The following is a 16,135-nucleotide window of genomic DNA, read 5'->3' on the forward strand; positions in this document are numbered from 1 at the left end:
ATAACACCTTTTAAAACATGATTGTTCACATTGCTCATTGCAGACAATCTACACAAATATGTAATTACTTTTTAATTTAATTCTAACACGCAGCTAGGTAATAAGAAGTAATAACTACCAGAAGTAAAACCAATATTTCTTTAAAATACGTTAGAATAACAACAATGACAACATATTTTCAAATAACAAAGTTGAAGATTTCTGAATGCTAAAATTGATGAAAATCATACTTACAAAAAGGTATTTTACTATGCTTCTACGCCATTATATTAATACTTTTTGGTAGATATAGTTACAAGTTCTCGGTATTACATAATTTTATACAGTGCTGCAAACTTTACCTGTGTTCACCATATCTCCAGAATGGTTTGAGATATTGAATTTCTGTAAAGGGCATTATGATTTTCATATCTATTGAAAACCATCAATGCAATTGGATAGTTACTTATTTAAGTAGTTTTTCAAAATAAAGGTTTTTGAAATAAAAATCTCATTTTCAATCCTTTGTAATTCTGTTCCTATCCGCCGTTATCATGATCATAGCTTTAGACTCTTGAAGTACTCTGGATGTACACTGCCCCGTGTAATTATTGCTATACAGGAGACCAAAATTTGGATATTTGTGATACTGTAGCATTCTTAATTTACAATATTGGATCACAAACGAGATATTGCAAGATATTGCAACATACATATTTGAAACTTGTAATAACCTAACGTAGTGCCATTTGAAAAACTATAACTTTATGTTGGACTCTCAACACTGTTAAACTGGTGGTATCACAAAGCATGTCAAACAATGTTTCCCTGCCGATATTAGAATGGTACAAAATTTCAGTGATTTTTGACTAGTAGTTTAAAAGTTACAAGGGTGTATCAAGATAAATGGTTCATGCACATATAAAGTTTGAACGTACACTTTCAATATATTTCGTTATTATTCAATGTCACTATCAACCACGTATGCGCTCTCTAAAGTCATCTCTACCTACTCTGAAGAAGGTTCAAAGTAATGCAAGAGCAAACAAGAACGAGTGACACCATATAACAGTGTTACTAACCAAGGACGCTCTTCACTTCTTGCATCCCTTATGTGTTCTCTAATCCTCGTCTTGTTATCCCTTTCAATCATCCCTATGTAGTGTTTCTCGCAAGTGCAAAAAGCTGTGTAAATCCTTGCAGAATCAACAGATCTATCTAATAATTTTTGTAAGCAGAAAACAAATTTTCAAAACTAATTGACTGAAAATTTATTACCAAAATTGTATATTTTCGTCGTTTCAGAAATTTCCTGCCAAAGGGGTAACGAGACTCATTTATATTTTCTTTTACTCTTGTTTTCTGGTCATTCATATTGTTTCAATTTTTCATTTTTTATTTTATTTTATTTTTTTTAAGAGAGAGAGTATAATGATCCAATCCGTTTTCCTTTCCCAGAACTGTCCAAACATCCTCACACTCCAGGTCCATCCAGACAGAATCGAAGTCTTATACTTTCGCTCCAACAACATTGATAAGAATGTTTTTGAACCTTTCATTTTTCAAAAAGATCTGAATGGAACTTGGAAAGCAAAAACATAAATCATCGGTGGAACATTGTAATAAATCAACTTAATATAAGTACTTTTTATTTTATCACCTTTTTAAGTGTAATGTACAGGTAATATATATATATATATATATATATATATATATATATATATATATATATATATATATATATATATATATATATATTTTCACACAGGGCAAATATCAACATTGAAGTGGCAACAATGATCTTTATAACCAGCACGGAAGCCATAATTTGGGGAAGAGGATTTCGGGGGGGAAAATGGAAAAGGAATTATAATTAGTGCAATTTTAAACTAAAATATGAAGTTAGAACAAAATCCAACAATGTCCATGTTAAAATGAAAATTAAATATTTGTTAATGTCCCACATTTATGACCTTTAGGCTTAGGGATACGATGATTAAGGCAGATGAATGAAGATGGAAGAATTGGTGGAATGAGAAAGTAGGAAGAAACGGAATTGCACAAAGATAGTTTCAAAGATAAAAGTTGCTGAACTGACATTTTCAGCGCTCTAAGCGCACGCAGGGTAAGTGACATTTACTTCACTCTTTTACCGCGGAACACTTGGTACCGATTTTTCTATTTAGAGGTCTTGAAGGGATATAATAATGCAAAAAAAAAAAAAAAAATCCGGCTAGCATGACGTCTGCGCTTGTGAATGATTCCAGAGAAGATCGAAATACTGTGAGGATAATGATTTAAAAACGAATGAAAGTTAGGGGTACAAGTTGAGATTCTGAACTTTAAACTATGTACCCAAGAGCACAATTTAGTCAACTAAAGATTTTTTAAAATAAATACGGAGAGATATTAAGAAGGAAGATGATAGATGTAGTACCTTTAACATACCGTCATTCTTTCCTGATAAGAGATCAAAAGTTTTCACCCCACCACCACGCTCACGCACGGGTGGTCTGATAAATGTGAATTTTGGTGTTCCTCTTTCCACAATCTACAAGATAACCAACGAAGTTCCTGCCGTATTTGACGCCCCATTAATCATGCGCTCACAGAGAGGAAACGAAACGACGCATGTGCCTGTGTGCCTGCCAAGCGATCGGGATAGTAGGGTAGAACTCTTCGAGAAAGTGAAAAAATATTTCAGAACTGGTTACCAACATTCTATTTGGCATGTAGTTAATTTTGAATGTTTGAACCTAAAACATCCGAGACACAAATTTTTCCGGCCCTCTTATCATCGAGTGATGACGTCATCAGAATTACGTCACAAAACTGTAAATAATAAATAAAATGATAACTAAAGATGCGAAAATCAGCATCTTTGTTTTCAAATAAACAAATATTAAAGTATAAATATATTCGGTGTAAAGATAAAGCTTACTCTAAACCAGTGGTGGGTCCAGGAATAAGGCGCGAGGGGTGCCCCCCAGGAAAATATTTTATTATTTTATTACAATATTATTTATCTCAGATGAAGCTTCGATTTGTTTCCGGACAAATCTAATTTATCTTTAGATTGATTATCTAATTTATCATTGATAACATTTAGCAATGAGTGGTAAATATGGTAAATTGATTCCCAAAATGTAGGGTACATTCAATGGGAAAATATAAGAAAAAGAGTCTTTAATCTGTTTCTGGGACCTACACCAGCTCACGAAAATCTTTGATCCATACCTTCTCAAGAATCTTCCTCCACATCAATATGGACCATTAATGTCGAAATTGAATGCATTAGTACATATAGGTATACTATGAAGTCAATGGAAGTTGAGAAAAATATGATTAAGTGACGATGTTGTATCAAAACATTGGCTATTACTGCATATGCGACTTTAATCAACCGAAGTATACATAGAAGCATATTACTAAACATTTTGAAATAGTCTAACAGTTAGTTTTGATTTTATAAAGCACCACCCTCAATCCTATCATGTTAACATATAAATATTTATAACATTTAAATATATATTGAAATTAAAAAAAAAAAAAAAAAAATCTTCAGAGTTTAATTTACAGTATAACTTTGAAATCATACTAACATGAGGCTAAATATGCACCTTGTGTAGGAGGAATATTTTCAATTGTACGATTCCTTTTAGTAAATAACACTCGCCTGCATTCGTTGACACTTGTAAGAGTTGAGCAGCGATCATACATAAGAACAACAAACTTTTCTACCAAATATAACACACGATCCTCTAGGGAAGCTTCATTCATATGCAGCTGATCAGATGCAGTACTAGCACCTCTGAAAGACGTTCGTACATCCCAGTGTTTTCGATTTTCAATGCTGTAAAAGCTTGATACTGTGTCACATCCTGTAAATGAGTGAAAAGCCAACAGGTTTATTTGTAAATCAGTGGCCAACTTGTTACAGAATTCATGAACGGGAAAAAAATTGTTTATTTCTTTCCCATACCATACTCAATCCATATTTCTGATGTATTCTGAATTTTTCCAAAAGCTGCAATGGATAAAACAATTACATCGGAGTCTATAGTTCTTATAATTGTTTTTGAATGCCCATCGTCTGCAGCATGCTTTGTATGAAGTAGTCGCGTATCAGCTTCTTCGTGGGAGCACTGAATTACATCACTCACATCAATGTCTTTTGGTATTGTTTTAACAAATTCATCATAGGTACACAGAAGTTACTTTCCTTGAAACTTACATTTCACAAATTCTTCTGCCAACAGGTGAAAAAGCTGCTGTTTGTTTTCATTCAAAAGCAGGAATTTGTTGAAACGTTTGGGAATGATTGTAGGCACAATTGCCTTAATATGAGTACCGTTTTTGCTGCCACGGAATTCTCGTGTATCATTTTTCAAACTATCCTTAAAATACCGATCGAACACATCAACTCTTATGAACTTTGCTGAAAAGATAATCAATGGGTTTCTTGAAACGTTTTCAACATAATCTGCAAAACATCTGGCAATTCCTGGTTTCAATATATGAACCATAACTAATCCATCGATTATGTATGCAGAAGCATCCAAGTTATTGCTTGTCTCTTCCATTGAAGTGGAACAGTCACATATAAATAAGATACATTTCAATATATATGATTTGTTACCTGTCTTCCTAAGTATTTAATTCTCAGAAATGGATGATATATTAGGTAGACTTGATTTTCGTGTGAGAAAAATGCAGTTACATAACTTTTCCTGTTTTGACAAGAGACATACATTCTACAAAATAAACTAGATCATCCTGTAAACTTTTAATTTTTGACAGAAGTGTAAAATTAGAGGTATGGATACTGAACACAAGTTGTAAGAGCAGTAATTCTAATTCCATAACCATATTCTAATATCGAAACATCACCGACTCAACAGCTCTTTCTTTGATCCAAGATTCAATGTCTTTTGTTGTACCACAGAAGACGTACCACAATAATTCTGGTACCGGTATGCTTTCTTTTGCGAACAAAACAATGCACAAAGGGTAACTTCATTAGCATATCTTGCTCTCTTAACATTACCTCCGGACAGATATGATTCTGCAATACCATAGCTTTCACTTATCATTACTTCAGTCCAACCACTTTTATTCAGCAATTTTCCAAGACTCTTGAGTACGATCATTTCAATGTGTAGGGTTCCCATCATATGCACTTTTGTTTATCGTATTTTTCTGCATGTCGCCACTGCAGCTATTTTCCTATTGCATACACAGGTTGATCAGCAGTTATAACAGGTGTTTTATCTTTCTTTAATTTAGATATTGCCTTAATAATATCCATTAAGTGACTTACCATTGCTGGAGATGTTATTTCTTCTTTCAAAAGTGAAAGTAATGTAGAGTGAAGTGACACCTTTCCTTGACAGTGGAATTATTCTTCCCGTGAAACGAAGCTAATGAAACATACATTTCCGTCGTGCCCTGATTTTCATTATGTGCTAATTCAAGAGCTTCCAACCATGGAACAAACAGTTCTCTTGGTTTGAGTGCTGGACCTCCATCGTAATGATGTAGATTAACCGTTGGCAGTAATGGATCACTTTTCATTTTGATCACTGAAGAGAGTTGTGTAGGATTGAGGTAAATAGTAGGAAGCAATATTACTGTCCCAATCTTTAATGTTCAGTTGGATAGATTTATCAACTTTACAATCTTCCAATACTGGATACTGTATGATAGTTACACTGGACCTATGGGAAGAAGACGATGTGGCTCTTGTTGATGGATGCAGTGACGAAAACGTAATTTCCGAAAACAGGAGGGCAGAAAACGTAATTTTCGATAATTTTTTTACACGTAATATTTGGAACAGTCGCAGAAATTTCTTGTATTCGATCATGTGATACCGACGAACCTAGTTCAACAATTTCCTTTTTCCTAGTAACACTGTGGAGCATAAAGCCAAGATATAATAGCAGAGGAGTTCCTTTGAAATGAATTACTCTTTATACATTATAGTTTCTGTTGCACTTAATACTATTGAATCTAATAAGCTTAACTGTCGATAGTGCTGCAATTTCTGATTTATCTTCTTGCAATAGATCATTATTAACATTTGGTCCTTCAAGTAATATTCCTACAAAATTATTAGATCTATTTTAGAAAACTAATTAGTTCTACACTATATATTGTAATTTGCTTAGCGCGTGATTTACTTTCTCAATAACAGACATAATGGCTGCCGTATTCACGTGTAACTGTTGTGGGGTACAACAATCAAAAAATATTTCACATCTGAATGTTTACTTCTTATTAATACTAACTTCGGAACTTTACAAAAATAACATTAGGGATAAAATTTGCTCGTATGTTTTAGCACATAATTTTTATTATCAGGTAGCCATATTGAATTTTATAGACGATTGTGTGGGAATCTGTGTCATTGTCACATTAAATTTCGTAATCAATTATGTTTATATCTCATTGTGGATTACATGAAAGGAAAATACGCTGGAATTCATATTATAAGTAATTACATCTTTTTTTTTTTTTTTTTTTTTTTTTTTTTTTTTTTTTTTTTTTTTATACAGCCATTCTGATTATGCCATACAGGAGGTAGGAGGCGTAGAAAAAATTGTGTCTCGGGCTTTTCAGGTTCAAGTATTCATATACTAACTATATTCCAAAGGGCATGTTGGTAGCCAGATGTGAAATATTTTCTGACTGTTCTACCCCACTAGGAGTTAGTGTGACCATCGAGCTTCAGTACTACAGACACGTTGTGCACATATAGCAGTCACAGTTCGTCCAGTGTTGGAGAAATGGAGGTATTGAAGCAGCTTGTTCGCGTGTGTTTGTTGTATGACTTTACAATGGGCCTATCAGATGAGGCATATGCCAGGGATTTGGGGAGAATGCCCCGAACGAACGTACAGCAGGCATTGGTTCCAGAAATTCCGTTCGAGAGATGTGAACCTTTCGGATGAACCTCATAGTAGACGACCACATATGTTGAATGACGAGGCCCTGAAAGCAGCCATCGAGGAGGACAGTGGTCTAACGTATGATGAACGTGCAGAAAGGTTCCGTGTTTCCGATAAAACTGACAGACTACACCTGCATGAGGTAGATAAGTCATACAAGTTAAGCAAGTGGGCATCCCCACATTGTCAGCAGCGAACAAAAACAATGAGTGAGAGTCTGTTTGTCCTTGCTTACTCGGCACCTGAACACAGTGGGCCCTCTTCTATGACACTCCCAAGAGTATCAGATATTGGTTGTCGGCACATGACCTGGTTCCGCACACCTCACGACTACCTCTTCACCTACGAAAGGTTATATATGGTGGAATTGTTGGCAAGTGGTGCATTACGAGCTTCTTCTACCTGGTCAGACCAACACTGCTGACCATGGACGCACGAAGAAAATTTTCTAGGGGGGAGGGGGAAGCTCAAATCCCTGGTTGCTATACTATGTTTGGTATTTGTTATTTGTATTAAAAAGAAATTTAATACATTTTCGTGAGCCAGGGAGGGGGACTCGGGCCCCTCCTGCCCTCCCCTTCGGGCGCCCATGCTGCTAACCTCTACTTTCAGCAGTTGCGAAGGATGCACCGTACATTTAAGCAGAAGGAACCGGCATTGGTTAATCGCAAGGGTATGCTTTTCATGCACGACAATGTGAAGCCACATGTGGCAAAAAGAACCCTGGAGACCCTTCAGCAATTTGGCTGGGATATAGTACCATGTACCATATTCACCCGACCGAAGATCCTTTGCAAATGAGGGAGACCTGCGGAATGCACTCAAAGACTTCTTTGCATCCACGACTGACAAATTTTATCACCAGGGTATTGTGCAACTGCAGGAACGTTGGCAAAAGGTGTTAGATGTTTATTGAGAATACTTCGAAATCTAAAGATACGTTATGTATTGTCCACTGTATTGCTCTTCGTTTATTACTGCCCTGGCATAATACGAATTTTTTGTTACTTTATACATCCGCATACAAAGGTAGAAAATGTAGTATCTAAATATGTCTAGAAAACTAATTATAACATTCGTAATAGCACTTTCAAAATACTTTATTGCATTAATCTATACTAGCGAGATAAGATTAGTAAAAGTGTACATTAATGGAAAAATTTCATTAATCTGGTTGTCTTTGGTTCTGAGATAATGTTGTAATAGCAACCGATAACAGAGTTGGGAATTTACAAGCTATTTCCATACTTATATGATAATTTCTCCTTAACTTGTAAATGCAAATACAGTATGTATATCAAAGCGTCAACATGATAACGGTTGAACTTGTGAACTTCCAAATGACTAAAGAAAAATGTCTCGTGCGATCCTATAATAAATTAATATTTTCACATTAAACTTTTTTTTTTTTTTTTATTTGACTGTAGGACTGTGCAAGACATTATGAACTGTCGTTTCCTGAGAAATAAATATGCACTATAATATGTAACAAATAATATATATCCTATTCGTTACAATCGATTATTCTACGGTATAGAAAAAGTACCTTCTTTAAATTTCAAATAAAGGCAGAATTTGGCATGATGGGTTTGCCTTACTATCTCCTCGACTCTCAAACGAAAGAATCATTGGAATTAACTTTATGACAACTATTTCTAGTAAATCCATTTAAAATGTGATTAAAATCAATCTTTAATACATAAATAATGATCAATCCTTCTTTTAAGAGTGAAAAAATAAATATACTGTTGTTACTGTTTGTAGGCTGTTGATAGGGCTCTAAAGAAAGCAATGATGTGAAGAAGATAGAGATTTGACCGATTCTGTATTATAATTATTAAAAAAAAAAAAGAAAAAAAACTGATGTGGAGGTTCATTCTATAATGGTATTATTATATTTGAATAATCGGCAATTGCTTTTTCTATATTTTGCGTTGCGTCGGGTTCCGCAAATTTTTCGAATGCTGATACGAAGTGAGCCTTATGATCAGCTACTTCTCTTTTGCAGTGGCAAAAAAGGGAGGAGGTAGTAGAGAAATTTGTTTATAGTGATCTTATGAACTAATTATTAGGATATTCACTTTATTTTGTGCAATGCACTTAAAGAAGTGCAGTTAGTTTCATTTCTGTATTTTCTTTCTTTTTACATTATAATGCACTCTTTGTTCACTTTTGAACCTCACCCGTGACAACTATTCTGATAATGTATTCTCACATACCTTTTTTATAAGTCATGATAATGCTCCATCTAATGAGAGTACATGTGCAGACGACATGAATAAAAATTCGTATGTTATGAGGGGTCTGAGACTTCATTTTACGCCTGGGTTACACACCCATGGGCGGGACTTCGTAAGAGAAGTGGGAAGAGCGATACTTTATTTGAGAAGATGGTGGTTTAACGCACTGACCTGCGTTGTGTGTCCTTTCTATTTCTTGTTATTAATTTTTTCCATTCATTTTTTTTAAACCTTCGTGAATGCAGAAAGCTAAGAATATGAATAATACAAGTATAGTAAATTAGACCATGTGTGTGTATTTGATTCAGGACTTTTCCTCTATATATGTTACGTGCATAGTTCGTCATAGTATGTTTTATCTACCTTCTAATATAGGGTTTACTGCAGTTGTTTGTGGTGAGGTTGGAACAAAACTTCGTTTTGTTTGAATCGCATCACAATTTGCAAGAAAACAGCAAGAAAACACAATTTGCATACAGATAGTTTTGTATGCATTCAGGTTGACATCGGCGAAGCTGTCAATGCACAGGTGCTGAAAGGATTCCAAGTCCGATTCCTCAGCTTGATTATCCTGTTGGGTTCTTTTGCCAACCGCAGTAATCATCATATGTTGATTGTCTATCAGGTTATGTGCAATGAAAAACTGCCAATAACCAATTAGTCTTCATTTTATTTCTAGGTTCTAGCCATAACTACTCGATATTTATTTTCTACTTCTAACAAAAATGCAAAAGCAAGAGACACTACTATACATTTTGTCGCGTTCTTATGCATTCCTTCTTGATGCGTTTATATACCACACCTTTAACCGTCAACGGCGCACGGCAGAGCTGATAAATGTACTGATCCTTTCTATCTAACTCATCCGGTACAATTATATTGGAAATGGCAACACTATTGGAGTCACTATAATCGCGTTGGTGAAGTTCTTCCAGCTTCGTTACACGAAAGCTGAAAGTTCTCCCAGCTGAGTTCGGTCGCAAGTGACTATGCCTAATCTATGTAATAAATATAATTCAAAATATCTGCTTCTTAATCGCTACGAGCACTTTATATATATATAAAAATATTATTTATTTTCAAGTTTACATATTTTATCTAACTTACTCTCCATGGTCCAGTATGTGGTTGTGGAGACTCCGGAAGATCCATACTTAAATCAAGGGGAACCCACGAATCATGACTGTCAGGAAAATAATACCAATGAAGTAATGCCATACGATCACGCTTCAAGGTTGGACGAGCATATTCTTCTTCCAGCGGATCACAGGGTGGGTAAATGATGTGCGTTGCTTCATCTTCATTGTCTAGAACGAAAAATTTGACCTTTGCAATATTACAAACGTATTACTAAATGTTCCATATTAACATCCTTATTGACCATCGGGATTATCTTCCATCAAACATGTGAAAAAGCTTTGAATTAATCAGTTTGACAAAAGAATTTGTACTGAAAAGCATAATATTTCTAGCATTCAATCCGATATTGAGTTGTTTAACACTGGCTAACAGGGACTTGAATAATTTGGATTGGATTGGATTTGGCGTCCCTTAAAACAGCGAATCTATATGAGACGTGGACCTACAGCTTAACATGAGATCCGAACTACACGAGCTCCAGCCGGGAACCGAACCAGTCTTCAGCGCCGAAATCAATGTTTTTCTAACGTATTTTTCGAGTGATTCGACATTAAAACACAAATATCAATTGCATTACATAAAATATTTGATATGTTAAAAAATATAAATGCATGGACGACGACATTATACATTGTTAATTACAAAAGAAAACAACTACATACTTAATGTATTCCCCACGAGTTTGCCAAGTACTAATCATATGAATTTCTTTTTTTTTTTTAATCATACCGCATAGAGGGAAGCACTGTAGAAACCAAATGATTGGCAGGACGCCGATGCCAACGGCACAAACTAGTAAAAACTTGTGTGAAACACCAATAACCCACTTGGGAGTGAGAATGTTTTATTAATAAGAATAATACGTTAGTATGAACAAAATTAACATTACATATATCCAAAATTCGAAATTGCTCTTCATAAGTATACTTGTTTATTGCTGCAACTTTTTAAGATTTAAAGAACCTATACACAGTATAGAGAACAAATTTGAAATTAATGACACAAATAAAATAGCATTACGTACCTGTTATGGATCCTTGATGCCGTTTAATAATATCTTTTATTTTTGATGCTATGCTCTTTTCAACATCTGACTTGATATAAACAATAGGCATAATTAAACATTTGTTCTGGATCAAGGTCTTCTCCACATTCATGAACATTTCAACGTTGCGATCCATTCGAGACGGTGACTGTAAGGAAGAACGAAACCATACAGAAACAAAGGAAAAGAAAGAAGAAAAAAATACTATCTTTAGCAATGTGAATTTATCTGTACTAACTTATATTCTTCTGTACATCAACTGGCGAAAAGAGCCGTGGACCTTTGAAATTATTTCGAATATAAAGTCTACAGGTACAGTACAACACTGGTAATACAACAATACGCTATTTAATCATACATAACATGAGCCAGATTCACCCGAAATTACACCATGCTAAAATATCTAGTGCTGAGTAGAAATGCAAAAGAGCCGGCTTTTTTGAATCGATGGTTTTTTGCACATAAAAAACCGGCTTTTTTAGGGAGGTGGGGAACGAGAATTTTGGAAATTTTGGCTTTTTTCATTTTCATGATTTTTCTGTTGAAATAGCTTTCTTATAGTGTACTCTAAAGTTAAATAAGATTCCATGACCTAAATGCCATATTTCGCTCTGGAATTCACCATCATGATGGATGGAGCATAAAGTACGTAGTATTTGAGGGCAATTTTAGAAGCTATTTAACTTTATTTTAACTTCTGAATTATCGACATTTTTTCTTCTCTAGATCATTTCTTTTTAGTCATCCGTGTTTCACTTCTTAGAGCTTAGTACTCTAGCTTCTAGCACATAATTAAACTTATGTTTTTCAATATATCCATCAGAGCGTACGTTTTTCAATATATCTGTCAGAGCGTACTTCCACATTTCCGTTATACTGTAGCTGTGCAATGATTTAACAATAATCTTCCGGACACAACCTTGAATACCATTTGACAGAAATAATCAGTATCGGATTTAGAAAAATATTTGGGAGGGTTTTTTCTGAATAATGTTTGTTTTTTCTAAAAATTCCTAACTTTTATTTAAGAGGAGCTTAAGTTTATGAGTACAGGCATAACAAATATTTCGTTTCGATTGTATATTCAGCTATAATCTTCCAGATACAACCTTGAAGACCATTTTATACTGATAATCAGTGGCGGATTGGAAAAGTATCTTGGGAGGGGTTTTTCCTATTAATGCTTAGCTTTACTAAAAATTCCTAATTTTTTATTTGAGGACAGCTTGAAGTTTATGAGTAAAGGCAAAAATAATATTTAGTTTGTTTTAGAAATTCCGTAATTTCGGGGTAGAGGCTTCAATCCGAAAGACATCCCCACCCTAACACTCTTCGCAAATCCATCACTGCTGGTAATTAGTAATAACAAATATTTAAAAACGATTAGAAAGGAAGTCGGCCAGGACTCACAGTACACGCACTATCTCTACATTCACAAATGGAATTAAGAAAAACTTTTGTCAAAATGGTCGAATGCGGGGTTGAATCCCGAACTTCACGATAGACGCGCGAAAGCTAACCACTGACTCATGTTTCTTGTGCAGTTGAGCTTAACTTAAATGTATTCTCTCTCTCTCTCTTTCTCTATGGCCACAAAAGCTCTCCACTGACTTCTGTCCTTATCCAATTTAATCCAGTTTCTACTCTGTATTCCTATTTCTGCTAGATCCATCTTAATATTGTGCTCCCACCTGGGCCTAGGTTTTCTTAATGGACGTTTCCCGATTGGATTTCCAGTTAAAACTTTGAAAGCGTTCCTACTTTCTTCCATTCTGGCTACATGACCTGCTCACCTGAGCCTCCTAGACTTGATGACTCTAACGATGTCTGGTAAACCTTATAAATTATGTAGTTCCTCCTTATGAAGTTTCCGCCATTCCACATTCCCGTTCCTCTTGAGTCCAAATATTCATCTTAGAATTTTATTCTCAAATAATTTCAGTCTGCGTTCTTCCCTCAGCGTAAGCGACAATGTTCCACAACCATAAAGCATAACAGGCATGATTATAATTTTATATATTTTAAGCTTTAAATTCCTTGACAGATTTCGCGACGACAAAACTTTTTGAAATGAATGAATAATAACAAGAATTTCCTGATTTCAGTCTACATTTAATTTCTTTGTGGGTATGATTTTGGTCTGATCCAAGATATTTGAAAGTATCCACTATGTCGAAAGTATTAATTGATATTTTAAAGCATTCATAATTTGCCGCATCATTGTGAACTTCCTTGTATTTAGATTTCTCTGTATTTACTCATGTCCCTGCAAGCGTTTAATAAGACCTCTATATTTCTTTCGATTCTTCTCCTATCAGATTTACATCATCAGCATACACCATATCATACCATTCAACTCTAGGCCCTGGTTCCTATCTTTGATTTTTCTTATAGCGTACTCCGGAACAAAGCTGAATAATAACGGTGATAACGCATATCCTTGTTTCAGGCCGATCTCGACGTGGAAGCTCGCATTTTTCTACTCGGACTTTACTCTGGGATTCATTTAAACACTTAATAAATCTAGCTTTTTCGGTATTCCAAATTCTGTAAGAATGTTGTACAATGTTTCCTTCCTAACCGAGTTGTAAGCCTTTCTAAAATCAATAAACAGTTGATGTAATAGGTAATACACTCCCATTTCTTTTCGAGTATTTGTCGAATGGTAAATATCTGGTCGATTTCGACTAAATCCACACTGATAATCTAAAATAATTTCATCAACATATGGGGTCAATCTTATTAATAGAAAGTTAAGAGAAATGTCTCGATAATTATTACAATAAATTTTGTCGTCTTTCTTGTGAATTGGAACAGTGATTGATTCTTCCACTCTTTTTAAATGTATTCCATAGTTTTTTTTTTTTGTGTGTGTGTGTGTGTAAAAAAAAAAAAAAAAGTTGAGTTTTCTTGTTAATAATTCAGGAACTTTCAGGACTGGGTAAACCGTGATGCTGGTTATATATTCTATAGCATAGGAAACCATACGCTCAGATGAACTGTCTATTACGTATATGATCCTTGAACAAAAAATTTCGATACTTTCCCGATTCTGAACAAGCTTAAGGAACAGTCAGTGCATTACAGAATTTGGAGCTTTACCGATTTTGCAGATCCAAAGCACCTGATAAGTGGTAACAGATTATTACGTATATATATACACTTTGCTCCAAAAAAAGGGTGTGTGATATTTTGAAGTAAAAATACTACATACAATTTTGCTAGTTATTTGTGTACCATTTTTTTAAAGTACTTATTGTATATAAGAGGTTAAAATTTTATTACATATATTGGCTAATCCTTTGGAATTCATCATGTAAATATGTTACATATTTTAAAAAATCTTTTTGAAATTCATGGTTTATTTTCGAGGTTTCATATTATTATCTGCATCAACAATTAAAATTAAATGAGTTTTTTGTTGTAGAGAAGCGAAACAAAGTCTGTTTTATCAGTTTAAAGCAAAATTTTCAAAAAAGCCCAAAATTTCCCAAGCAAAAAAGCGAAGCAGAAAAAAACGAGTTTTTTCCCCAAAAAAGACGGGTTTCTTCCGAGCACTTGTATCTCTAGTGCTGAGTACTATTCTTTGATGGAAAGCCGAATATTTTTAATACGGGTAACATAATACTCTTACTGATTTTCATGTGTGTCTCACGAATAACTATAGTAAGGAAATTACCCAGTGTCAGTTTATTAATTCAGTTCAACCCAGCCCCGTCGTCTTAATCATATGCTTACTCAGATTATATCAATCTTTCCTAGTTTACTACAAATGAACATTGTAATCCATATTCAAACATGCTATGCAAATTTATTGAAACCTCCACAACCTCCCAGTTTACTCATGTGGGCAATTGGTGAGGCATCTGAAGGAAAAAACAGCAAACCAGCGATGTACTAAGCACATACACACTAATTTCAAAGCAAAAGCTTGGTGGTTTACGCTGTTTGAAACTTTCTGCCAGGAAATTTGAAAAGGAAATGATCTGTACATTACAGGACTAATGATTTCTTTTTCCCATGTCTATCTTCCCTTTTCTTTCATCATTTTACCATCAATTTTATCCTTAAAACGTCGACTATAAATTCGCGAAAATCTGAAGTTTTTTCATGTTATCAAGTGAGAAAGCTCTGAGATAGAAAATCAATATTTATTTACAGACGTGTTCAAATTGTTAGACTCAACATTCAGTTTCTGAATATTTTACTGTTCTTACAATATTATTTGGTCTAGGAATTAATTCGTGCGGGTGGACAAGAGATGGCGCAACGAACGGAGCGTCCCACAGTTCCGTGTATCCACACATGTGTTGCAAACTCCTGTCATCGCGTATCGTTCTTAGTATAGGGCAGTGGATTAAAGCGTCAACAACACCAGTTTGTAGTTAAGTGAACATGGAGCAATTTGTGCCTGATGAAGTGTTTTTGCGGGGTGTCCTGCTGCATTACTTTAACATGCAGAAAAGTGCGACTGAAATCATCGTATTTTGGTGGAAGTGTATGGTGACATGCTCTAGCTGAGCGAACGTGTCAGAAGTGGTTTGCACGGTTTAGAAGTGGTGATTTCGGCTTGGCAGACCAAGAGCGAGCTGGACAGCCAAAAAAATTTCAAGACGAAGAATTGACAGCATTGCTCGAGCAGGATTCGTGTCAAACGCAGGAACAACTTGCAGCAGCATTAGGCGTTGATCAAACAACAGTCTCCAAACGCTTGAAAGCCATGGGAATGATTCAAAAGATGTCACATTGGGTTCCACATGAATTGAAAGACAGAGACGTTG

At 34.8% G+C, this 16,135-nt stretch overlaps 1 protein-coding gene across 3 annotated transcripts in view; it reads right to left on the minus strand.

The window, feature by feature from the left end:
• Positions 1 to 16,135, minus strand: part of mor (SWI/SNF- related protein mor) — a 74,340-nt gene that overhangs the window by 36,026 nt on the left and 22,179 nt on the right. For all 3 annotated transcript variants that reach the window (XM_081736038.1, XM_081736037.1, XM_081736036.1), the window contains exons 4-5: positions 11,334 to 11,502; positions 10,277 to 10,476 (exon numbers count right to left, since the gene is read on the minus strand). In XM_081736038.1, coding sequence (XP_081592164.1) covers positions 10,277 to 10,476; positions 11,334 to 11,502 — 369 coding nt within the window. The remainder of the gene's footprint in view (positions 1 to 10,276; positions 10,477 to 11,333; positions 11,503 to 16,135) is intronic.

The sequence above is a fragment of the Thermobia domestica genome, chromosome 13, assembly GCF_964235325.1.
Source record: "Thermobia domestica chromosome 13, izTheDome1.hap1.1, whole genome shotgun sequence".
Taxonomy (NCBI): domain Eukaryota; kingdom Metazoa; phylum Arthropoda; class Insecta; order Zygentoma; family Lepismatidae; genus Thermobia; species Thermobia domestica.